At 41.4% G+C, this 27,618-nt stretch overlaps 1 protein-coding gene across 4 annotated transcripts in view; it reads left to right on the plus strand.

Moving 5' to 3' along the window:
- The window catches only part of LOC139754812 (uncharacterized), a 218,887-nt gene that overhangs the window by 59,672 nt on the left and 131,597 nt on the right, over positions 1-27,618 (plus strand). For all 4 annotated transcript variants that reach the window (XM_071672651.1, XM_071672652.1, XM_071672653.1 and 1 more), the window contains 3 exons: positions 7,817-7,877; positions 13,335-13,450; positions 24,189-24,345. In XM_071672651.1, the coding sequence (XP_071528752.1) occupies positions 7,817-7,877; positions 13,335-13,450; positions 24,189-24,345 (334 nt within the window). The remainder of the gene's footprint in view (positions 1-7,816; positions 7,878-13,334; positions 13,451-24,188; positions 24,346-27,618) is intronic.

Raw genomic sequence — 27,618 nt, forward strand, 5'->3', positions numbered from 1 at the left:
TCCTGCCTCTTTCTTTTATACATCTCCCAGTCATCTGCACTATTTCCCTGCAAAAATCATCCAAATGCCTCTCTCTTCTCTTTCAGTAACAATCTTACTTCTTCATCCCACCACTCACTACCCTTTCTAATCTGCCCACCTCCCACCTTTCTCATGCCACAAGTATCTTTTGCGCAAGCCATCACTGCTTCCCTAAATACATCCCATTCCTCCCCCACTCCCCTTACATCATTTGCTCTCACCTTTTTCCATTCTGCACTCAATCTCTCCTGGTACTTCTTCACACAAGTCTTCTTTCCAAGCTCAGTTACTCTCACCACTCTCTTCACCCCAACATTCTCTCTTCTCCTCTGAAAACCTATACAAAGCTTCACCTTCGCCTCCACAAGATAATGATCAGACATCCCTCCAGTTGCCCCTCTTGGCACATTAACATCCAAAAGTCTCTCTTTCACGCGCCTATCACTCAGCACATAATCCAATATTGCTCTCTGGCCATCTCTCCTAATTCCATATATATACTTATGTATGTCTCTTTTTAAACCAGGTATTCCCAATCACCAGTCCTTTTTAAGCACACAAATCTACAAGCTCTTCTTCACCATTTCCATTTACAACACTGAACACCCCATGTACACCAATTTTACCCCCAACTGCCACATTACTCACCTTTGCATTCAAATCACCCATCACTATAACCCGGTCTCAAGCATCAAAGCTGCTGACACACTCACTCAGCTGCTCCCAAAACACTTGCCTCTCATGATCTTTCTTCTCGTGACCAGGTGCATAGGGACTAATAATAACCTGTCTCTCTCCATCAACTTTCAGTTTTACCCATATCAATGTGGAGTTTATTTTCTTACACTCTTTCACATACTCCCACAACACCTGCTTCAGTAGTGCTACTCTTTCCTTTGCTCTTGTCCTCTCACCAACCCCTGACTTTACTCCCAAGACATTTCCAAACCACTCTTCCCTTTTACCCTTGAGCTTCGTTTCACTAAGAGCCAAAACATCCAGATGTTGTTTCTTTTACTGTAATTTTTTATTTTTTTATGATAGCGACTTCATAGCATTGTGATTTCCAAAATTATGACATATACAATTTCTTTGAGGATTTAGCGGTCATTGATATGTGATATTCTCAAAGCTGTTCCCAGTCATATCTTAAGGTGTAGACTTATTTATCAGCTGGGATTTTTAATGAAAGCAAAAAGGTTTAAAGTCAAGATAGTGGCATGTTGCATTATAATTTGTAGTATTATAATAGTAGGGTGGTGTAGTGAAAGGGTTAAACAGTGCTGCAGAAAAAATGTTCCAATTTCTGGTTCCATTCTAATGGAAAAGACCAAGCAATCTTAGCAACAGGTAAAAGATAATTGAGCATTGTAAGTTGGCCATCTATGTATCTAGGATAAACGTTACAGAATACTAAAGGGTCTTGACCCCTACCAGGCTCATGGTTCTTATGAAATTTCACCATATATGTTGAAGGTGTGTGCAGATGCAGATACATTAGAGAGACTTCTGAAAATACTGTACAATAATTTTCTGGAGAAAGACTAAGTGTGAAGGGAGCAGAAAAGGGTAAATGTCATACCTGTCAAGAAGAAAGGAGATTGGAAAGAGGCATTGAACTACAGTGAGTCTCCTTGATGAGTGTGGTCTATAAGATGATGAGAAAGCAGATAGATGACTTTGCGGACGTGAAATTACCCAGAGCCTCTTAGATTCTTAAGAGAGAATGAATGCTGTTTGAGATGGTAACTGAACTGCCTGACAGCTTTCAACACTGTACTATATGGGAGGAGGCTGATTAAGAAGCTGGATCAGTGGGCAGGAGTAAGGGCTAGAGTTCTTTGATGGATAGAAGGTTATCTTAGTGGATGGGAGCAAATGACACGTCAGAGTAGCCTTCTACAAATGAGTGGTCACCATTGGAGTGCTGCAGGATTCTGTTGTGGGACTGCTACTCTCCCTGATAAGGGTAAATGACTTGTTAGAAGGTATGGAGTCCAATCTGAATATGTTTGCAGATCATACAAAAGGCATGAGAGAAGTGACAAGTGAGGAGGATTATGTCATCTTAAGGCAGAACTAAACAGACTCCAAAGATGGTCTAATACATTGCTGATAAGATTTAGTCTGAGCAAATATAAAGAAATGAACATGGGAAAAAGTGGAAGAAAGCATCAATATAATTATTGTTTAGCAGGAAACAATCTTCATGGTTCTGTATGTGAGAAAGACTTGGGGGTCTGCACCATCCTTAATCCGTCACCAGAGTCTTACTTTAGGAGAATAGTAAAGGCGGCAAATTGTCTATTGGTGAATATTAGAATAGCTTACAGTTATAAGGATAAGTATGTTTTTAGCAAGTTGTTCATATCCAACAGTGGCCAAAACAAAAATCTGCTTTTCATGTTTGGTCATTGCTCCCAAAGAATCATAGAGCTAATAGAGAAGGTCCAGAGGTGAGCAGCAAAGATGATATCCAGTGTATGAGAGCTGAATTACAGGGAGAGGCTAGAAGCCTAAAATTTGCCCACCCAGGAAGAGAGAAGAATGAGTGGTGACCTGACCACAACCTTTAAGTTTTTAAAACGGATGAGGTGGACAGTGAACAGCTCTTCAAGAGATGTAGGGATAGAAGAATCAGAGGACATAACATGAAATTAAGCAAAAACCTTGTTAAGAAAGATGTGAAGTACTTTTATGATATAAAGGCCTGTCTACAAGAGTGGGCCTGATCGGCGGGTTTGACCGTTAACGGGCAAATTCTGGCGGGCCTGTCCGTGAATGTTGTCCACACGACTGAAGTGATGAACAGCCGGGCCTGCCCGACGATGTTGCCAGTAGCGGGTGGAGTGCGGTACGAGAACCATGGTGCCTAGCATTGTCAAGAAAAAGATTTTGTGCTCAATGATAATAGCTTTGTGTCTCAAGAAGAAAAAGAAGAAAAGGATATGGTGTAAAGATTGGTTAAAGAAAAGAAGTATGTTTGGAAGCACTGCAACAATACTTCATGAACTACAAATTAGTGAGGAACACGACTTCAGAAATTACCTGAGGATGAGTGTAACGGAAGTACCATGCTCTCTCATCTCCGCAGCAGTAGCCTTCACTGCTGTTATGCGTTTGTCTCTGTACCTTTAGCATTTCAGCTTCACATTCCATAAACATGGATTCTTAATAAAGGTCAATCAAAGTACTAGTAAGTGCTTTAGACCAAAAAATTGTTGGTGGCTCACTAGAGTTATCCTGGGCTGCCATCGTTAAATGTTCGCTGTGCTACTATGCCGTGGGATGTGGGATGAAGGCCCGCTGTGGGTTCACGATATTATCTTGTGTCTGGTAGGGTAGAAACTCCAGCTACCGGGCACCAGCTCAGTGATTTCGCTCGGCGGGCTTTCGGGCAATTTAATCGTTTGCCCATCAAATATGCCCGTTAATGGGCAAGCCCGGCGATCAGGCCCGCTCGTGTAGACAGGCCTTAAGAGTGGTGGATGAATGGAGTAAAATGACTGTTGACATTGTTCATGCAGACATCATATAGAAGATTGAGAAGTTGTATGATAGAAAATGATCAAGTGATGGGTTCCAAGAGTGTAAAATTCCTCTATAAGCACAAAAAGGTAAGTATGATTACCAATGGTAGTACATAGAAAGGTAATCATGCATCCAAGACCTGAAAGTGAGAGGTGAGAAGTCAAGAGATGAGGAATGGAAGTGGAATTAAAAGCATTTTGACACTTTTTCCACTTACTATCATCTCTCTTCAGCCATCTCTTGCATGTGCCATGATGTTGCTGCATCTCTGTTCTTCAGGTATTATTTTGGCCATTGCTCTCATGAGCTGTCTTCACAAGTCCTAGCCACTAAAGCCTGGACATATTGCACACTAATGACTGCTTCTTTCCTTGGATTGGACACTCAGCTGAGATGTTCATTGTGTCCTTATTGCTGCTCAGTAAAAGGGTACCTGGCATAGACTAAGGGAAAAGAAAAAAATGGGTATATTTGAAGGAATAATAGTTCCACCAGTATTATATGGTTGCAAGGCATGGGTTGTAGATAGGGTTGTACAGAATAGGATGGATGTGTTGGAAATCAAATATTTATTTATCTATGTGTGGAAGTCGAGAACATTATCTCGGAAAGCAAAAATGGGTATGTTTGAAGGAATAGTGGTTCCAACAATGTTGTATGGTTGCGAGGCGTGGGCTATGGATAGAGTTGTGCGCAGGAGGATGGATGTGCTGGAAATGAGATGTTTGAGGTCAATGTGTGGTGTGAGGTGGTTTGATCGAGTAAGTAATGTAAGGGTAAGAGAGATGTGTGGAAATAAAAAGAGCGTAGTTGAGAGAGCAGAAGAGGGTGTTTTGAAATGGTTTGGGCACATGGAGAGAATGAGTGAGGAAAGATTGACCAAGAGGATATATGTGTCGGAGGTGGAGGGAACGAGGAGAAGTGGGAGACCAAATTGGAGGTGGAAAGATGGAGTGAAAAAGATTTTGTGTGATTGGGGCCTGAACATGCAGGAGGGTGAAAGGAGGGCAAGGAATAGAGTGAATTGGATCGATGTGGTATACCGGGGTTGACGTGCTGTCAGTGGATTGAATCAGGGCATGTGAAGCGTCTGGGGTAAACCATGGAAAGCTGTATAGGTATGTATATTTGCGTGTGTGGACGTATGTATATACATGTGTATGGGGGTGGGTTGGGCCATTTCTTTCGTCTGTTTCCTTGCGCTACCTCGCAAACGCGGAAGACAGCGACAAAGCAAAAAAAAAAAAAAAAAAGAAAAATTTATTATACATAATCGCTGTTTCCCACGTCCGCAAGGTAGCACCAGGAAACGTACGGAGAATGGCCCATCCACTCTTATACACATACATATGTATATGCATAAACTCCCACATATGCACATATACATACATATACGTATCAACATACATATACATAAATGCCCACATATGCACATATACATATCAACATATACATACATAAACATACACCAACGCAGACATTCCATACATACGCATGTACATATTTGTACTTGCTTGCCTTCATCCATTCCAGTCCCTACCATGCCCCACAGGAAAACAGCATCGCTATCCCCTGCTTCAGGATGATATGTTGTGTGGTGGTTTGATCGAGTAATTAATGAAAGGGTAAAAGAGATGTGTGGTAATTGAAAGAGCGTGGTTGAGAGAGCAGAAGAGGGTGTGTTGAAATGGTTTGGACATATGGAGAGAATGAGTGAGGAAAGATTGACAAAGAGGATATATGTGTCAGAGGTGGAGGGAACAAGGAGAAGTGTGAGACCAAATTGGAGGTGGAAGGATGAAGTGAAAAAGATTTTAAGTGATCTGGGCCTGCTCGTGCAGGAGGGTGAGAGGTGTGCAAGGAATAGAGTCATTGGACTGAACTAGGGCATGTGAAATGTCTGGGGTAAACCATGGAAAGGTCAGGGGGGCCTGGATGGGGATAGGGAGTTGTGGTTTCGATGCATTACACATGACAGCTAGAGAGTGAGTGTGAACAAGTGTGGCCATTTTTGTCTGTTTTCCTGGAGCTACTTTGCTGATGCAGGAGGTAGTGATGCTGTTTCCTGTGGGGCAGGTTGGTGCCAAGAATGGATGAAGGCAAGCAAGTATGAATGTGTCTATGTCTATGTATGTGTATGTGCGTGTATGTGAGTGAATGGGTCTTTCTTTGTCTGGTTTGTGGCGCTGCCTCGATGACGCGGGAAATAGCAGTCAAGTATAATGATAATGAATAATAATATATAGAGTGAGGTGACAAAGAGGATATATGCATCAGAAGTGGAGAGGACAAGGAGAAGAGGAGACCAAGCTGGAGATGTAAGGATGGTAAGAAAAATGGTTTAAGTGCTCTGTGCTTGAATATGCAGAAAGGTGAAAGTTGTCATGCGGTCAGTGGACTGAACTAGGGCATTTTAGATGGCCAGGGTAAACCATGAAAAGGTCTGTTGGGCTTGGCTGTGGATAGGGATTGTGGTTTTGATGCACTGCACACAGCAGGTAGAGAATGGATGTAAGCGAATGCTACCTTATTTCATCAGTTCCAGGCATTACCTTGCTAATGTTGAAAACAGAGGATGAGTATCAAAGAAGAAAATTATTTTTGTTACTTTTGAATGAGTGCTTGTGTTCTTGGTGCTTGATAATGGTTGTGGTAATGGTTGGTACTGGTGATGTTGATGGTTGTTACTGATGGTATTTGTGGTTATTAATAATGTAGGAGATGGTAGTAGAAGCGCTTGTGGTTGGTAATGATGGAGGTGGTGGTAGTATTGTTGGTTAGTAATTGTAAAATATGATTTCGTGGGAAAACAATCTCATTGGAAAGAAAGAAATGTCATCTCCCATCTTTTTTGTTGAACATGACGTTCATGAGTCTTTAATCTTTCTTATCTTACACATTGTCCTTCCTTTGGTGTTTTTTTATTTTTTTTATTTTTTCCCTAGGTGGTAGTGGTGTTGTTGATGGTTGAAAAGTAGTAGGGCTGTTTGTGTTGACCACTAATAATGGCAGTGGTGTTGGGAAAGATGATTGGAGTTAACATCATACCATCACTTGCTCATTTCTCTGTTGTCCCTTCTACTTATGGTGATGATAGTGTTCAAATTTTTATGATGTAATATTTTATATATTAATGTTGTATATTGTAAGAATTATTTTATTTCAAAACTAGATTTAGTATATGATATCTCTGGATTTGCTCATGAAAGATTGTTTCAAGGTTATTTTTCAAAAGGTGTAGTAAAAATGAGATCCTAGAATGAAACCTTATTAATACATGTAATAAATGGCTTCCCTCATGCACTACTGTTGTATTCAAACTTTTATAGGGAACACAACCCCCACATGAAGAAGGGATTAGGTATATTTGGATATCTCATTGTTACTCCATTTTTAGATTTATTTGTTTAAATCCTCATTGGAATACTGGTTATCTCTCCAGATTCTGGGTCCTTTGTTTTTTACTGTTACCAGTCTGTTAGAAATGACAGCTTCAGCTAGTATGTAACGCATTATAGAGACATGTCTGCCAAGAACTTTTGCTGCGTGTTTCAGGATGTGACTTGTTTGTTAGGAACATTTCACCTTTTTCACTCTGTTAGGAACCAGACATTGTTACAGGCTTTTCAGGAAGACTTTACTGTAATGTTTATTTTGGGAGCTCATTTTGACTACATGTTTGTTAAGAATGAGCTACTTTTTGTTGTCTGTCAGGAATACTATGCAGTTACATTCCTTGAAAACATAAAAGAAACCAGGGACTTTACTTTGATGTTCAAGGTTCATACTTGCTGATTTGCATAATGATAGAATTTTCAGTGCTGGAGTAGAGAGGACTCGGGGATGTAAGTGAAAACTTAAAAAGGAAACAGTGCGAAGGCATGGGACGATATATTTTTTGAGAAGGCATGGGACGATATATTTTTTATTATTAAAATGGTTGCATGTGCAAGGAATTTAAGTGGGATTGGAAATTAGGAATACCTTTGCTAAGTAGAAAAAAATGCAGTTTCAAGTTAATGATTTAAACTTGGGAAAATAAAACTCCAAAGGTTGTGTTAATTTATTCTGTTTGCTTTTAGGTACACTCGGCAATATTGATATCCATACTTCAACAAAACCCATAATTCAGAAACTGCTTGGCCCCAAGGTTACTGAACTAGAATTATTAGAGTGTAGCAAGACTGTTTATGTACATGCATAATTCTTTCCTTCTTTTATCTTTCATGTGAAATTTATGATGTGTATTATAATCCTTTTACAGACTTCCACAGTGCGTTCTACCCAGCCACACAGTAGCACCCCAATTATGACTAGGAGTACAAGTAAGTATGACCTTTCTTCTTTTCAATTAGGAATGAAAATGACACCTTAAACTGATGTAATACAATTGATATTGATTGGATTTATTACGGAGTCATTTTGAACATATGCAAAATTAGGAGTTCTGACACTTATTGATATATTTTTACAAAAATGTGAATATAGCTATTGTGATCCACATTTAAGTGGAAACTTTTTTGTCATGACTATCCCTTTAATGGGAGTTCTGGGAGGGAACATGTATCAGAGATATAGATTGATAGATAGACAGCAGTTGTACAATTAGTTCTCCCAGGTTAGGAATAACATAAGATTGGCTGGCTTCATACTTATGTTATGCAAAGTGGATTAAGTAATTTACAGGAAAGCTGCTCACATAGGAGTTGGTATCACCAAACTAGTGGGTTATCCTCTAGTGATGTGACAGGCACAAGCAAGTCACAGTCTCCAAAACAAAGAGCAGTAGTTAGACAACAATGCCATCTATAAATGGAGTACTCATGTAATTGAACACTAGTGCCTCTATATTCCACACTTATAGTTGATAAATGTATTGATCATATCTGGCCTGGCTTGCATTTAAGCAATTTAGGCGCCGCCCATTTTGGGTGGCTCCACGGTGAGTTTGCTCATCATTTTTGGTGAAAAAATGTAACCTATGTGGAGTGGATCCATCCCCCTACCTAAGCAGTGTTTACAAGGTTGCATGGTGTGAGCAGTATTGTCTTTGCTTCATATCTTTGAAGAATACTAAGAGCACCAGGTGCAAGGACCTGGAGATTCTTCCCACTTGCATGAACTGTCCAACAGAAGAGGCAGTTAAGCAGGAATTTTTCCATAGAAGCTTTTTTGTTTCTTCCTAACACTGTCCTGGTGGGATGGAAGGTGTAAGAAACTTTAAGTAGTAGTAGTAGTAGTGGCAGGAGTAGTAGTAGTAGTAGTAGTAGTAGTAGTAATGTGTAGTACAGGACATATGATATGAGAGTTAAAGACAATCAGATTTAAAGAAAGTTCTTAAATCATTGGTTTCTCTAAATCTTGGGTGGATATTAATGATTAAAATTTTGTAGCTGAAAATACAGATTAGGGTGCACTTTGTTCAATTCTTAGATTGATATATTTGTCAACTGATGATGCACAATTCACTGTTGATTTCACTTGATGATTTAATGGTGCCTACCCTCATCTGAATTCTTTATTCCACCACCTAATCATTGATGTCTTTAGCATTCATTAATCATACCTGGAAAAAATATCACAAGCAACAGTTATCTATATAGATTTTCATAGCAGATGTATAATGCATGGGCTTTCACTCAGTTACCATTTAAAACATCAGCCGGTGAAAAGATATAGTCATCTTTAGAATTAGAGTAAAGAAAAAATTTTCTTGCTGTGAGCACTATGTGGTAGCCCTACCTTTTAGCAAAATGGTGGGAGCAATAGATAAAAGTAGTAAGTAGGAACAAGTAGGCAGGAGCATTAGGTAAAAGTAGTTGGAAGGAACAGTAGACAGGAACATTAGGTAGAAGAAGCCAGTAGGAACATTAGGTAGGAGCCTCTACAATTACTGCACTAGAGTTACTCTCTGTGAGTGACCTGTTGAGGATGAGGCACTAAAAGCTAAGAAGCGGCTCTGGAGTTCACTTGCTATGGAGACTCTATTGCTATGGCCACTTCCTTGAGGGAGGTCCATTTGAGAAATATAGATAGATAAATAAAGCAATTACTGTAGTTTTATTACTTATATTTTGGTGACAAGAAAAGTACCATTATTCATGATTATCTGATAAGATGATTATTTGATCATTTGTTAATTTAATCAGTTTTTTCATGCATGTTTGTTACTACCCATGTGAATGAGGTGCCATTTGGAAGAGATGAATTGACCTGAAAGGAAAAAAAATCCTTGCTCAGATCCCTTCCACAGTTTCTGTTTTTGAAAAGTAATGCTGTCGGAAAAGATTTCTAGCCTCCCACTCCCACACTTCTTAGTTGCCATTTACAACACTCAGGAGATATGTAGGCAATATTCATTCACCCCCCTCAAATATAAAATGGGATGACAGGAGCATTAGATAGCAGTAGTATGTAGGAACATTAGGCAGGAGAGTTAGGTAGTAGTCAGTAGGAATATTTGGTAGGAGCCTTTGCAGCATTGTGCTAGTTGCCCTCTGCCAGTGGCCTGTTAATGGTGAGGCTTAGTAATAAAGGCTGAGAAGTGGCATAAGAGTTCACTAGATATGAAGACTCAATTGTCATAGCCACCCCCTTGAGGGAGTATGAGGTGGGAACAGGTGTCATAGATTTATTTATATTTATTTTGCTTTGTCACTGTCTCCCGCATTAGCAAGGTAGCGCAAGGAAACAAACAGACGAAAGAATGGCCCAACCCACCCACATACACATGTATATACATACACATCCACACACGCAAATATACATACCTATACATCTCAACGTATACATATATATATATACACACACAGACATATACATATATACACATGTACCAAATTCATACTGTCTGCCTTTATTCATTCCCATCGCCACTCCGCCACACATGAAATAACAACCCCCTCCCCCCCTCATGTGCGCGAGGTAGCGCTAGGAAAAGACAACAAAGGCCACATTCATTCACATTCAGTCTCTAGCTGTCATATAATAATGCACCAAAACCACAGCTCCCTTTCCACATCCAGGCCCCACAGAACTTTCCATGGTTTACCCCAGATGCTTCACATGCCCTGGTTTAGTCCATTGACAGCACGTTGACCCTGGTATACCACATCGTTCCAATTCACTCTATTTCTTGCACGCCTTTCACCCTCCTGCATGTTCAGGCCCCGATCACTCAAAATCTTTTTCACTCCATCTTTCCACCTCCAATTTGGTCCCCCACTTCCCCTCGTTCCCTCCACCTCTGACACATATATCCTCTTGGTCAATCTTTCCTCACTCATTCTCTCCATGTGACCAAATCATTTCAAAACACCATCTTCTGCTCTCTCAACCACACTCTTTTTATTACCACACATCTCTCTTACCCTATTGTTACTTACTCGATCAAACCACCTCACACCACATGTTGTCCTCAAACATCTCATTTCCAACACATCCACCCTCCTCTGCACAACTCTATCCATAGCCCATGCCTCGCAACCATATAACATTGTTGGAACCCCCATTCCTTCAAACATACCCATTTTTGCTTTCCGAGATAATGTTCTCGACTTCCACACACTCTTCAATGCTCCCAGAATTTTCGCCCCCTCCCCCACTGTATGATTCACTTCTGCTTCCATGGTTCCATCCGCTGCCAAACCACTCCCTGATATCTAAAACACTTCACTTCCTCCAGTCTTTCTCCATTCAAACTTACCTCCCAATTGACTTGTCCCTCAGCCCTACTGTACCTAAAAACCTTGCTCTTATTCACATTTACTCTCAGCTTTCTTCCTTCTCACACTTTACCAAACTCAGTCACCAGCTTCTGCAGTTTCTCAAATGAACCAGCCACCAGCACTGTATCATCAGCAAACAACAACTGACTCACTTCCCAAGCTCTCTTGTCTGCAACAGACTGCATACTTGCCCCTCTTTCCAAAACTCTTGCATTCACCTCCCTAACAACTACATCCATAAACAAATTAAACAACCATAGATATAGATAGATATACAAAAGATATAGATAGATATACAAAAGGAAGTTCCCAGTAAAAAAGAAGAAAAGTGTATAATGGGAGGGAATGCAAATAATTGGGAGATGTACAAGAGAAAACAACAAAAGTAAGTCAAGAGGAATGTTCAGTGGCTGAAAATGATGGCAAATGAGGGGATGGGGTTAGCAAGTATCAGCAACCCTCAGGGGGAATAAGATGCTTTGAAAGAAGGTTAACAGTTTGAGGAAAACAATAAAACACATGGGAACAGAGGTGAAGGGGTCAAATGGGGAAGTGGTAACAGGCAGTGATGAGGTGAAGAGGAGATGGAGTACTTTAAAGGATTGTCAACATGTTTGATGATATGGTGGCAAATGTAGGGTGTTTGGGACGGTGGAGGTGTGCTTAGTGAGAAAGTCATGGCAATTAAAGTGGTTTGATGAAGAGAGAATAGGTGGTGAAAGTCTCGTGTAAGATGAAATTTGGCAAGGCACCTTGAGTGGATGGTATTGCAGTTAAAATCTTAAGAATTGGGGTGGCTGTTTTGTTTATTGGTTTGTTAGAATTTTCAGTTTATGTACAAAGAAGTATAAAGGAATTTAAACAGCAGTAGACCATTGCATTCTTTTAAGGCTGTTTGTGATATTGGAAGATATCAGAAATTCAGAATAGTGTGGTAAAAGTTAGAAGGCATAAAGATAATTCAAAAAGAATAACCTACAAATTGCCATTTCTACTATGGAGGCGCAAGTAATGAAAGTTGCAGACTTGAAGTAAAGTATTCAGATTAGAAAGGATGGCGAGTGGGATGAAGAAGTAAAGTTGTTAGTAAAAGAGAAAAGAGAGGCATTTGGACGATGCTTTCAAGTAAGAGTGCAAATGACTGGGAGATGTATAAAGAAAGTGGCAGGAGGTCAAGAGGAAGGTACAGGGGTTGAAAAAGAGGGCAAATGAGAGCTGGGGTGGGAGAGTATCATTAAACTTTAGGGAGAATAAAAACATGTTTTGTAAGGAGGTAAATAACGTGTAAGACGAGAACAAATGGGAATATCGGTGAATGGGGCAAGGGGGTAAGTAATAACACATAGTGATGGAGTTAGGAGATGGAGTGAGTATTTTGAAGGTTTGTTGAATGTGTTTAATGATAGAGCAGCATATGTAGGGTGTTTTGGTTGGGATGGTGTGTGAAGTGAGAGGGAGAATGGTTTGGTTAAGAGAGAAGAGGTTGTGAAAGCTTTGCGGCAGATGAATCCAGCAAGGTGATGGGTTTGGATGGTATTGCAGTTGAATTTATTAAGAAATGGGGTTGACTGTGTTGTTGATTGGTTGGTAAAGATATTCAGTGTATGTATGGATCATGGTAAAATGCCTGAGGATTGGTGAAATGCTTGCATAATGCCATTGTACAAAGGCAAAGGGGATAAAGGCGAGTGTTCAAACTACTGAGGCATACGTTTGTTGAGTATTCCTAGGAAATTATATGGGAGGGTATTGATTGAGAGGGTGAAGGCATGTACAGAGCATCAGATAAGGGGAGAGCAGTGTGGCTTCAGAAGTGGTAGAGGATATGTGGCTCAGGTGTTTGCTTTGAAAAATGAGCGAAAAATACTTTGAGAAAAAGATGGATTTGAATGCGTCATTTTTTAATGTTTCCAATCGTTTTTATTTCTTTGAAATGTGTAAGGACAGAGATGCATGGAGAAGTCCCTGCCTATTCCTCTCTGCTGGATAGTTGGGAATGGCATTTTGAATATAAGTGGACAAAACATTTGGTTAGTTTCTTTTTCAATCTTTCAGGAGGAAGTGTTGCTAGCAAGAAAGTTACTTCATCAAAGTCAGGCAGTCCAGATATCCAGGTATTGCGAGAGATGAGGATCTCCTCACATTCACAGACCTCTTCATCATCAACTCAGGTACGATATGCATACCATTTGAAGTTACAGTATGATATGCCATCCTTTTCCTTGCCCCACACACATACAGTGTCGGCGGAAAGAAATGACTCCTCCCATTGAAACGCAGTGGAAAATACGTTTCAAAAAAGACCGCCACAAACCACCCTATGTTAGCGGTGGCTCTCTCTGGCGACATCTGGAATGTTTTCACACCTCGAGCATAGCCCAGGGCAACTGACTGCCCCAGTTGCATGAAAACTCTGCGGTGTGTGGAAATATCATTTTAGCGCTCCTGCCTGTGCTACCTCCCAGATACCGCCTAACATAATTTCGTGTCCCCATAGTGCCCCACATCAATAAATATGGGTCAAACCATGACGTCGAATTAGGAGAGGTCCCGTATCCTCGCTTTGAGGGAGGAAAACGTCTCCATTAAAGATATTTGTGCCCGAGTTGGACATTCTCGGTCGACCATCTTGAGGCTTCTTGCTGCCGGCAGGGCGCTTGCCCCCAACCAGGTTCCAGCCCCTAAACCATGCTCTGGGAGGCCAAGAAAAACCTCTCAGAAGACAGACAATATCCTATGGCGTGAAGTGTTGAAAAACCCATTTATTACGTCCACAGAACTCAAGAAAATGTACCCTGAGCTGCTAGGAAACATTGCTACCTGCACCATTCGCGAACGCTTGCAGCGTCACCTCCACCTCCTGTCACGACACGCAGCAGTGAAGCCACTTTTAACAGCCGGCATGAATCGCCATAGATTTCCATTTGCACGAAGATACGAAGACTGGACCCTAGAGAAGTGGATGCAGACCTGTTTCTCCGATGAATCCACCTTCAAGACAATACGTGTTTGTGTTAAGCACTGCCGCTGAAGCCCAAACTCCAACCGCTACCATTCTAGATACACCGCAAAAGTCGTCAACACGCTCCTTCAGTGATGGTTTGGGGAATTTTCAGTGGTGCCAACGGAGCTGGGGACTTATTTTTTCTCCCTAAAAACGAGACAATGCATGCTGCAAATTATTTGGATGTGCTGAAGGACCAAATGCACCATTTCTGTGACCTTCATCAGCCCGAAGGCGTGTTTATGCATGACGGGGCCCCTTGTCATGGCTCAGACCTCGTCAAAAAGTGGCTGGAGGACACAAACAACAAACATCAGAGTGCTCAAGTGGCCGGGAAATTCCCCAGATCTTAACCCGATTGAGAATGCCTGGGCACACATCCAGCATGAGTTATCCCTTATCCAGACGACGTCCGTCCCACGCCTAAAAGAGGCGATCACCAAGGTGTGGAAAAATATTGACAAAGAATATTTCAGATCCTTGGCCAGGAGCATGCCAGACCATCTTAAAGAAGTTAGGAAGCTCAGAGGAGACATCACGAAGTATTAGGATGAATAAAAATACCATGATTCATCATTTTTTCCCCTATTTCCCTATTTCCCATATTTGGTGTTTGTTTTCATTGTAGGTGTCATTTCTTTCCGCCGACACTGTATATACATGTATTAGATAGTCAAGAAGTCTGATTTGTTTCATAGGTTTTCTCATGTAGGTGCCGGTGGTCACAGTGACTTTTTTCTAAATTGGCAAACTAGTGATGACTTATAATTCGAAGCTTGAGAAAGATGAATTAATTGCAATAAGACCATAACATTGTTATAAAACTGGCATATACCAGATTGCTTGTTAGTACTGAGAAAACTCCATTAGAAACAGAAATTTTGTTTAGTAAGTTTCATTTACTGGATTGCTGATTTTGTCACTTGAAGCTCTGGGAATGATCTGATATGATTAAAGACTGAATCAACTTAGTGTGTTGGGGAGACTCATGGATGGTTCTTGTAAACAGATAGACCAGGTAATGCTCATTTAAAAACAAATTGATGATAATTCATGGTCTGCTGCAGTATAGCTATCCCAGAAGTGTTGTTATGGTCTCTGTGACTTGTATTTGTATTAGAAAGAGATCCTGACAAACATATTATCTTGCAGAAAGTCAGCAGTCTGTAAGATATAGTTGTTGGTATTAAGGCTCTCCAGGTGCATCTTATAAAGTAGGAAGAATGGTTTCTGGGTATGCATCAGACCACTGAAGATAATGCTGTAAATAGCATATCCTTCAAGTTCACCACTCAAGAACTCCAGACAAAGAGAATAAACAAAATTGCACCTCAATTCACTCATTATACCACTCCACAATTCATTCCCTTTGCATTCCTTGCCAAATCACATCACTCATGCTTTCTTTTATTTATTTCTTCATTCCCTCTAGTCACATCACATGCTACTCTCAAATAGTTCTTTCCACAACCTGGATTCTTGATCTGTGTGCCTCTTTCCATGTCCATGTTTCGCCTGCATATGTCAGAGTTGGGAGGACTATGCTGTCCCATAATCCTGCTTCACTTCCATAGTTACACATATACATACATATACATACACATAATAGACATATACATATATATACATGTATATATTCATACTTGCTTGCCTTCTTCCATTCCTGGCACTACCAGGCCTCACAGGAAACAGCACTACTAACTCCTGCTTCAGTGAGGCAGTGCCAGGAAACAGACAAAAAAGGCCACATTTGTTCACAGTCAGTCTCTAGCTGTCTTGTGTAATGCACTGAAACCACAGCTCCCTATCCACATCCAGGCCCCACAGACCTTTCCATGGTTTACCCCAGATGCTTCACATGTCGTAGTTCAGTCCATTGACAGCACATCGACCCTGGTATACCACATCATTTCAATTCACTCTATTCCTTGCATGTCTCTCACCCTCCTGTATGCTCAGGCCCTGATCGCTCAAAATCTTTTTTACTCCATCTTTCTACCTCCAATTTGGTTTCCTGTTTCTCCTTGTTCCCTTCACCTCTGACAAATATATCCTCTTTGTCAATCTTTCCTATCTCATTCTCTCCATATGTCCAAACCATTTCAACACACCCTCTGCTGCTCTCTCAACCACACTCTTTTTATTTCCACACATCTCTTTTACCTTTTCATTACTTACTCGATCATACCACCTCACACCACATATTGTCCTCAAACATTTCATTTCCAACACATCCACCCTCCTTCGTATAACTCTATCTATAGCCTGTCCCTCGCAGTCATATAACATTTTTGGAACTACTATTCCTTCACACATACCCATTTTTGCTCTCAGAGATAACGTTCTCTCCTTCCACACATTCTTCGTTGCTTCCAGAACCTTTACCCCCTCTTCCACCCTGTGACTCTCTTCCACTTCCACGGTTATATCTGCTGCTAAGTCCACTCCCAGATATCTGTAACTCATCACTTCCTCCAATTTTCCTCCACTCAAACTTACTTCCCAATTAACTTGTACCTCAACCCTACTGAATCTAATAAATGTGATCTTATTCACATTTACTCTCAACTTTCTCCTTTCACACACTTTTCCAAACTCAGTTTGCAGTTTCTCACATGAATCAGCCACTAGAGCTATATCATCGGCAAACAACAACTGACTCACTTCCCAGGCCCCTCTCATCCCCAACAGACTGCATACTGGCCCTTCTCTCCAAAACCCTTGCACTCACCTCCCTAACCAACCCATCTATGAACAAATTAAATATCCATTGGAACATTACACACCCCTGCCACTAACCAACATTCTCTGGGAACCAATCACTCCTCTCTTCCTACTCGCACAGTTGCCTTACATCCTTGATAAAAACTTTTCACTGCTTCTAGCAACTTACCTTCCACACAATATACTCTTAAAACCTTCCACAAAGCATCTTTATCAACCCTATCATATGTCTTCTCTAGATCCGTAAATGCTGCATACAAGTCCATATGTTTTTCTAAGTATTTCTCACATGCATTTTTCAGAGCAAACACCTGATCCACACATCCTCTACCATTTCTGAATCCACACTGCTCTTCCCTAATCTGATGCTCTGTACTTGCCTTCAGTCTCTCAATCAATACCCCCCCAGGTTATTTCCCAGGAATACTCAAGAAACTTATGCCCCTGTAGTTTGAACTCTCATTTTTACCGCCTTTGCCTGTGTACAGTGGCACAGTGCATGCATTCTGCCAATCCTCAGACACTTCACCATGGTCCATATATATGTTAAATATCCTCACCAACCAGTCAACAACACAGTCACCCCTTTTTAATAAATTCCACTGCAGTACCATCCAAACCTGTGGCCTTGCAGGATTTCGTCTTCCACAAAGCTTTCACTACCTCTTCTCTGTTTACTAAACTATTCTCCCTTACCCTTTCACTTTGCACACCACCCTTACCAAAACACCCTATATCTGTCAGTCGTATCATCAGACACATTCAGCAGACCTTCAAAATACTGCATCTCCTTCTGACTTCATCACTACCCGTTGTTACCTCCCCACTTACACCCTTCATGGATGTTCCCATTTGTTCTCTTGTCTTATACACGTTATTTACCTCCTTCCAAAACATCTTTTTTGTTCTCCCTAAAATTTAATGATACTCTTTCACCCAAGTCTCATTTATTTTATTTATTATGCTTGATTGCCGTTTCATGTGTCAGCAAGGTAGCGCTAAGAAACAGATGAAGAATGGCCCATTCGCTCATATACACAAACATAAACATAAATGCCCATACATGCACATATACATACATCTACACATACATATCAATATATACATATATACACATGTACATACTTGCTTGCCTTCATCCATTCCTTACCTCCCATACCATATATTCTTAATACCTTCCACAATGGATCCCTATCAACCCTATCATGTTCCCTCTTCAGATCCATCAATGCCACATACAAATCCATCTGTTTCTCTTTAGTATTTCTCACACACATTATTCAAACCTGATCCACACATCCTCTATCACTTCTTAAACCACACAGCTCCTCTCCAGTCTGATGCTCTGTGCATCCCTTCACCCTCTTAGTCATTTCCCTCCCATTTAATTTTTCAGGTGTACCCAACAAACTTATTCCTTTGTAGTTTGAGCACTCACCTTTCCCATTTGCCTTTATACAATGGCACTATATAAGTATTCTTCCAATCCTCAGGCACTTCACCATGATCCATACATCTGTTGAATATCCTTACCAACCAGTCAACAACAGTCACCCCCTTTCTTAATAAACTTGAGTGCAATACCATCTTCTGCCTCCTCGTCGCATTCTACCTCCTTATCGGATTTCGTCTTCCGCAAGACTCTCACTTCCTCTTTTTACCCCTTCAACAATGTCCTCATTTGTTCTCTTGTCTTTTGCATATTATTATCTCTTTCCAAAACATCTTTTTATTCTCCCTGAAGTTTAATGATACTCTCTTACTCAAAATCTCATTTGCCCTCATGTTCAACCCTTGCACCTTCTTCTTGACCTCCTGCTGCCTTATCTTATACATCTCCCTTTCATTTGTACTCCTTCCTTGTAAGTACCATCCAAATGCCTCTCTTTTCTCTTTCACTAGCAACTTTCCTTCTTCATCCCATCGGTCATTACCCTTTCTAATCTGCCTATATCCCACCTTTCTCTTGCCGCATGCACTCATGCACATGCCATCACAACTTCCCTAAATATCTCCCATTCCTCACCGACTCCCCACTTCATTTATCACCTTTTGACATTCTAATTTCATTGATTATTTATTTATTTATTTTGCTTTGTCGCTGTCTCCTGCGTTAGCGAGATAGCGCAAGGAAACAGACGAAAGAATGGCCCAACCCACCAACATACACATGTATATACATACACATCCATTATTCATTCCCATCGCCACCTCGCCGCACATGGAATAACAACCCCTTCCCGCCTTATGTGCGTGAGGTAGCGCTAGGAAAAGACAACAAATGCCACATTCGTTTACACTCAGTCTCTAGCTGTCATGTAATAATGCACTGAAACCACAGCTCCCTTTCCACGTCCAGGACCCACAGAACTTTCCTTGGTTTACCCCAGACGCTTCACATGCCCTAGTTCAGACCATTGACAGCATGTCGACCCCGGTATACCACATCGTTCCAATTCACTCTATTCCTTGCACGCCTTTCACCCTCCTGCATGTTCAGGCCTTGATCACTCAAAATCTTTTTCACTCCATCTTTCCACCTACAATTTGGTCCCCCACTTCTCGTTCCCTCCACCTCTGACACATATATCCTCTTTGTCAATCTTTCCTCACTCATTCTCTCCATGTGACCAAACCATTTCAAAACACCCTCTTCTGCTTTCTCAGCCACACTCTTTATTACTACACATCTCTCTTACCCTATTATTACTTACTCGATCAAACCACCTCACACCACATATTGTCCTCAAACATCTCATTTCCAGCACATCCACCCTCCTCCGCACAACTCTATCTATAGCCCACGCCTCACAACCATATAACATTGTTGGAACCACTATTCCTTCAAACATACCCATTTTTGCTTTCTGAGATAATGTTCTTGACTTCCACACATTCTTCCACATTCCCAGAACTTTCGCCCCCTCCCCAACCCTATGATTCACTTCCACTTCCATGGTTCCATCCGCTGCCAAATCCACTCCCAGATATCTAAAACACTTCACTTACTCTACTTTTTCTCCTTTCAAATTTACCTCCCAGTTGACTTGTCCCTCAACCCTTCTGTACCTAATAACCTTGCTCTTATTCACATTTACACTCAGCTTTCTTCTTTCACACACTTTTCCAAACTCAGTCACCAGCTTGTGCAGTTTCTCACATGAATCAGCCACCAGCACTGTATCATCAGTGAACAACTGACTCGCTTCCCAAGCTCTCTCATCCACAACAGACTGCATACTTGCATTCTTTCGAAAACTCTTGCATTTACCTCCCTAACAACCCCATCCATAAACAAATTAAACAACCATGGAGACATCACACACCCCTGTGTCACAAACTAACATTCACTTGGAACCAATCACTTTCCTCTCTTCCTACACATACACATGCCTTACATCCTCGATAAAAACTTTTCGTTGCTTCTAACAGCTTGCCTCCCTCACCATATATTCCCAATACTTTCCACAGAGCATCTCTATCAACTCTATCATATATCTTCTCCAGATCCATAAATGCTACATACAAATCCATTTGCTTTTCTAAGTATTTCTCACATACATTCCTCAAAGCAAACACCTGATCCACACATCCTCTTCCACTTCTGAAACCACACTGCTCTTCCCCAATCTGATGCTCTGCACATGCCTTCACCCTCTCAATCAATACCCTCCCATATAATTTCCCAGGAATACTCAACAAACTTATACCACTGTAATTTGAGCACTCATTTTTATCCCCTTTGCCATTGTACAAGCATTCTGCCAATCCTCAGGCACCTCACCATGAGTCATACATACATTGAATAACCTAACCAACCAGTCAGCAATACAATCACCCGCTTTTTTAATAAATTCCACTGCAATACCATCCAAACCTGCTGCCTTGCCAGCTTTCACCTTCCACAAAGCTTGCACTACCTCTTCTCTGTTTACCAAATCATTCTCCCTAACCTTCTCACTTTGCACACCACCTCGACCAAAACACCCTATATCTGCCACTCTATCATCAAACATTCAGCAAACCTTCAAAATACTCACTCTATCTCCCTCTCTCATCACCATTACTTGTTATCACCTCCCCATTAGCTGCCTTCACTGAAGTTCCCATTTGTTCCTTCCAAAACATCTTTTTATTCTCCCTAAAATTTAATGATACTCTCACCCCAACTCTCATTTGCCCTCTTTTTCACCTCTTGCACCTTTCTCTTAATCTCCTGCATCTTTCTTTTATACATCTCTCACTCATTTGCATTATTTCCCTGCAAAAATCGTCCAAATGGCTCTCTCTTCTCTTTCACTAATAATCTTACTTCTTCACCCCACCACTCCTACCCTTTCTAATCTGCCCACCTCCCACGCTTCTGATGCCACAAGCATCTTTTGCGCAAGCCATCATTGCTTCCCTAAATACGTCCCATTCCTCCCCCACTCCCTTTACGTCCTTTGTTCTCACCTTTTTCCATTCTGTGCTCAGTCTCTCCTAGTACTTCCTCACACAAGTCTCCTTCCCAAGCTCACTTACTCTCACCACTCTCTTCACCCCAACATTCTTCTTTTCTGAAAACCTCTACAAATCTTCACCTTTGCCTCCACAAGATAATGATCAGACATCCCTCAAGTTGCACATCTCAGCACATTAACATCCAAAAGTCTCTCTTTCACGCGCCCATCAATTAACACGTAATCCAATAATGCTCTCTGGCCATCTCTCCTACTTTCATACATTTTTTTTTTTTTTTTTTTTTTTTTTTCGCTGTCTCCCGCATTTGCGAGGTAGCGCAAGGAAACAGACGAAAGAAATGGCCCAACCCACCCCCATACACATGCCTTGATTCAATCCACTGACAGCACGTCAACCCCGGTATACCACATCGCTCCAATTCACTCTATTCTTTGCCCTCCTTTCACCCTCCTGCATGTTCAGGCCCCGATCACACAAAATCTTTTTCACTCCATCTTTCCACCTCCAATTTGGTCTCCCTCTTCTCCTCGTTCCCTCCACCTCCGACACATATATCCTCTTGGTCAATCTTTCCTCACTCATTCTCTCCATGTGACCAAACCATTTCAAAACACCCTCTTCTGCTCTCTCAACCATGCTCTTTTTATTTCCACACATCTCTCTTACCCTTACGTTACTTACTCGATCAAACCACCTCACACCACACATTGTCCTCAAACATCTCATTTCCAGCACATCCATCCTCCTGCGCACAACTCTATCCATAGTCCACGCCTTGCAACCATACAACATTGTTGGTACCACTATTCCTTCAAACATACCCATTTTTGTTTTCCGAGATAATGTTCTCGGCTTCCACACATTCTTCAAGGCTCCCAGAATTTTTGCCCCCTCCCCCACCCTATGATCCACTTCCGCTTCCATGGTTCCATCCGCTGCCAGATCCACTCCCAGATATCTAAAACACTTCACTTCCTCCAGTTTTTCTCCATTCAAACTCACCTCCCAATTGAATTGACCCTCAACCCTACTGTACCTAATAACCTTGCTCTTATTCACATTTACTCTTAACTTTCTTCTTTCACACACTTTACCAAACTTTTGTATATCTCTCTTTTGAAACCAGGTATTCCCATTCACCAGTCCTTTTTCAGCACATAAATCTACAAGCTCTTCACCATTTCCATTTACAACACTGAACACCCCATGTACACCAATTATTTCCTCAACTGCCACATTACTCACCTTTGCGTTCAAATCACCCATCACTATAACCTGGTCTCGTGCATCAAAACTACTAACACACTCACTCAGCTGCTCCCAAGACACTTGCCTCTCATGATCTTTCTTCTCATGCCCAGGTGCATATGCACCAATAATCACCCATCTCTCTCCATCCACTTTCAGTTACACCCATACCAATCTATAGTTTACTTTCTTACACTCTATCACATACTCCCACTACTGTTTCAGGAGTAGTGCTACTCCATCCATTGCTCTTGTCCTCTCACTAACCCCTGGCTTTACTCCCAAGACATTCCCAAACCACTCTTCCCCTTTACCCTTGAGCTTCGTTTCACTCAGAGCCAAAACATCCAGGTTCCTCTCCTCAAACATACTACCTGTCTCTCCTTTTTTCTCATCTTTGTTACATCCACACACATTTAGACACCCCAATCTGAGCCTTCGAGGAGGATGAGCACTCCCCACATGACTCCTTCTTCTGTTCCCCTTTTAGAAAGTTAAAATACAAGGAGGGGAAGGTTTCCAGCCCCCCGCTCCCGTCCCCTTTAGTCGCCTTCTACGACACGTGAGGAATGCGTGGGAAGTATTCTTTCTCCCCTATCCCCAGGGATAATTTCAATCTATGTTGATATTTCTCTACACAAGTCTCCTTTCCAAGCTCACTCACTCTCACCATTCTCTTCTCTCCAACATTGTCTCCTCTTTTTGGAAAACCACTACAAATCTTCACCCTGAACTCCACAAGATAGTGATCAGACATCCACCAGCTGCCCATGTCAGCACATTTACATCCAAAAGTCTCTCTTTTACATGCCTGTCAGTTGATAGTTGATCTAATAATGCCTGTTGACCATCTATCCTACTCACATATGTATGCTTGTGGATATCTCTTTTTAAACTAGTTATTCCCAATCACCAGTCTTTTTTCTGTATGTAATTCCACAAGCCCTTCACCATTTCCATGTATACCACTGAATACTCCATGCATTCTGATTAATACCCTCAATACCCTCATGCCTGTCAGTTGACAGTTGATCTAATAATGCCTGTTGACCATCTATCCTACTCACATATGTATGCTTGTGGATATCTCTTTTTAAACTAGTTATTCCCAATCACCAGTCTTTTTTCTGTATGTAATTCCACAAGCCCTTCACCATTTCCATTTATACCACTGAATACTCCATGCATTCTGATTAATGCCCTCAACTGCCACAGTACTTTACTTTGCATGTAAGTTACCCATCAACTATGCCTGGTCTCGTGCACCAAAACTGCAGTCAGCTGCTCCCAAAACACTTGCCTTTCATGATTTGTATTCTCATGGCTAGGTGCATAAGCACCAATACTCGCCCATCTCTCACCATCCACTTTCAGTTTTCCCTCGTCAATCTAGAATCTTGATATGAGCTTGAAAATTATATTGGTGAAGTGATTTGACAGGTACATTAATGATTATGTAACTTCTCTAGGCAACATCTTCAGTGTCATGTACCAGCAGCAGTACTACTGGTAGTACTGATGGTACAAGTACGAACATCAACAAATTTCTGCCTCTTCTTAATGTCATAGCCAGGCCAAAAAACACACTTCCTCCTGCAGTGGCAATGAGTCAGCGGAAAGAACTTGGTAAGTTAAGTAATAGTCATTTGTACTCAGAAAATTAGATTTAGAATTACATACATGTGGATTGGGGAGAATGAGTAGTATGCATGTAGCTTCTTCATGTTGTAGAATTTGACAAAGAGGGGTAGGAGTGGAAGATGGAAATTCTTCCCATCATTTCTGAATGTCGTCCCCCCAAAAAAAGAAAAAAAAATGAAAGAATATCATGAGGAAAATAAGAGAACAGATGAAAGACACTGAAGGGAACAGATGGGGAAGTGGTGACAGACAAAGAAAAAGTGAAAAAGAGTTGGAGTTAGCATTTTGAGGGACTGTTGAATATGTTTGATGATGGGAATATACATTGATCTGGTGACATTATTCAAGAAGGTGGTGGCGTCTTGATAGTCAAGTTTTTCCGGTATTAGACAAAGATGTAGTGAAAGCCATACAACTTGAGCCGTCTTAATGTCTTTTTTTTGGTAGAGCAGAGAGGGAAAGGCCAGCATCAAGGGGTGATAGATACACAGTTTCAATGTATTTGTTTTATACTGTGTTTCATGGTAATTTCTATTGATTTTCCTTACTTTATGTTTCATCATTGTCTTAGCATAGAGTTGAAGATGGTGTTTTAGTATGACAGTGTTGCACTTGTCTAGAAATGAATCTGTTTGTAATATTTTGTTAATCTTAAGTGCCATAGAACTGGTAGGCATGTATATAACTTTGTTCGAAAAACCACTTGATATAATTTAGCATCATTGTGGTGTTATCATTAGTGTGGTTTCAGAACCGGTAGAGGATGTGAGGATCACGTGTTTGATTTGAAGATTGGGTGTGGGAAATACTTAAAGAACAGATACTTAAAGAAAAGATGGATTTGTTTGTGGTATTTATGGATCTAGAGAAGGCATATGATATGGTTGATTGAGATGCTTTGTGGAAGGTATTAAGGAATATGTGGTGTGGGAGGTAAGCTGCTTGAAGCAGTAGGAAGTTTTTATCAATGGTGTAAGACATGTGTATGAGTAGGAAGAAAGGAGAATGAATGGTTCCCAGTGAAGTTCGGTCAGCGGCAGGGGTGTGTTATGATACCATGGTTGTTAGATTTGTTTTTGGATGAGGTGGTGAGGGAGGCAGTTGCTAGAGTCTTGAGAAGAGGGGAAAGTATGCAGTCTGTTGGGGATGAGAAGGCCTGGGAAGTGAATCGGTTGTTGATGGCCTGGGTAGTGAGTCAGTTGTTGATGGCCTGGGAAGTGAGTCAGTCGTTGTTTGCAGATGATACAGCACTGGTGGCTGATTCAAGTGAGAAAATGCAGAATTTGGTTACTGGGTTAGGGAGAATGTGTGAAAGGAGAAAGTTGAGTAAATGTGAGTATAAGTAAGGTTGTTTAGGATGAAACTTTGGATGGAAAAGCATTGGAGGAAGTCTAGTGTTTTACACATCTGGGAGTGCACTTAGCACCGAATGGAACCACGGAAGTGAAAGTGAGTCATAGGGTGGGGGAGGGGGCAAAGGTTCTAAGAGGAATGAAGGTGTGGAGAGAATGTTATCTCAGAGCAAAAATAGGTATGTTTGAGGGAATAGCTATTCCAACATATTATACGGTTGCAAGGCTTAGACTGTAGATAGGGTTATGCGGAGGGTGGATGTGTTGGAAATGGAATGTTAGAGGACAATATATGGTGTGAGGTGGTTTGATAGAGTAAGTAATAAAAGTGTAAGAGAGATGTATGGAAATAAAGAATGTGGTTGAGTGAGCAGAAGAGGGTGTTTTGAAATGGTTTGGACATATAGAGAGAATGAGTGAGGAAAGGATGATGAAAAGGATATATTTATCAGAAGTGAAAGGAACAAGAAGCAGGGAACCAAATCGGAGATGGGAGGATAGAGTGAAAAAGATTTTGAGTGATCAGGGCCTGAACATGCATGAGGGTGAAAGGTGTGCAAGGAATAGAGTGAAGAGGAACGATATGGTACGCTATGGTTGATATCCTGTCAATAGACTGATCCAGGGCATGTAACATGTTGGGCCTGGATGTGGATAGAGAGTTGTGGTTTTGGTGCATTACACATGACATTCATGTATGTATGTGAGCAGATGTGGCCTCTCGTTGTGTTTCCTTGCACTGTCCCGCTGATGCAGGGGATGGCAATGGTATTTTCTGTAGGGTTGGGTGGCGCCAGGAATGGATGAATATGAGAAACTATGAATATGTCAGTGGACTGAACCAGGGCATGTGAAGCATCTGGGGTAAACCATGGAAAGGTCTGTGGGGCCTGGATGTAGATAGGGAGCTGTGGTTTCGGTGCGTTACACATGCCAGCAAGAGACTGAGTGTGAACGAATGCGGCCTTTTTTGTCTTTTCCTGGTGCTACCTCACTGAAGGGAGTAGGGGATGCTATTTCCTGTTTTGCGGGGTAGCAGCAGGAATGGATGAAGACAAGCAAGTATGAATATGTACCTGTGTATATATGCATATGCCTGTGAATGTATATGTTGAGGTTATTAGGTACAGTAGGGTTGAGGGTCAAGTCGATTGGGAGGTAAGTTTGAATGGAGAAAAACTGGAGGAAGTAAAGTGTTTTAGATATCTGGGAGTGGATTTGGCAGCGGATGGAACCATGGAATCATAGGGTGGGGGAGGGGGCGAAAATTGTGGGAGCCTTGAAGAATGTGTGGAAGTCGAGAACATTATCTTGGAAAGCAAAAATGGGTATGTTTGAAGGAATAGTGGTTCCAACAATGTTGTATGGTTGTGAGGCGTGGGCTATGGATAGGGTTGTGTGGAGGAGGGTGGATGTGCTGGAAATGAGATATTTGAGGACAATGTGTGGTGTGAGGTGGTTTGATTGAGTAAGTAATGTAAGGGTAAGAGAGATGTGTGGAAATAAAAAGAGTGTGGTTGAGAGAGCAGGAGAGGGTGCTTTGAAATGGTTTGGTCACATGGAGAGAATGAGTGAGGAAAGATTGACCAAGAGGATATATGTGTCAGAGGTGGAGGGAACGAGGAGAAGTGGGAGACCAAATTGGAGGTGGAAAGATGGAGTGAAAAAGATTTTGATTGATCGGGGCCTGAACATGCAGGATGGTGAAAGGCGTGCAAGGAATAGAGTGAATTGGAACGATGTGGTATACCGGGGTCGACGTGCTGTCAATGGATTGAACCAGGGCATGTGAAGCATCTGGGTAAACCATGGAAAGTTGTGTGGGGCCTGGATGTGTAAAGGGAGCTGTGGTTTTGGTGCATTATTACATGACAGCTAGAGACTGAGTGTGAACGAATGTGGCCTT

Source organism: Panulirus ornatus, chromosome 17, assembly GCF_036320965.1.
Source record: "Panulirus ornatus isolate Po-2019 chromosome 17, ASM3632096v1, whole genome shotgun sequence".
NCBI lineage: Eukaryota > Metazoa > Arthropoda > Malacostraca > Decapoda > Palinuridae > Panulirus > Panulirus ornatus.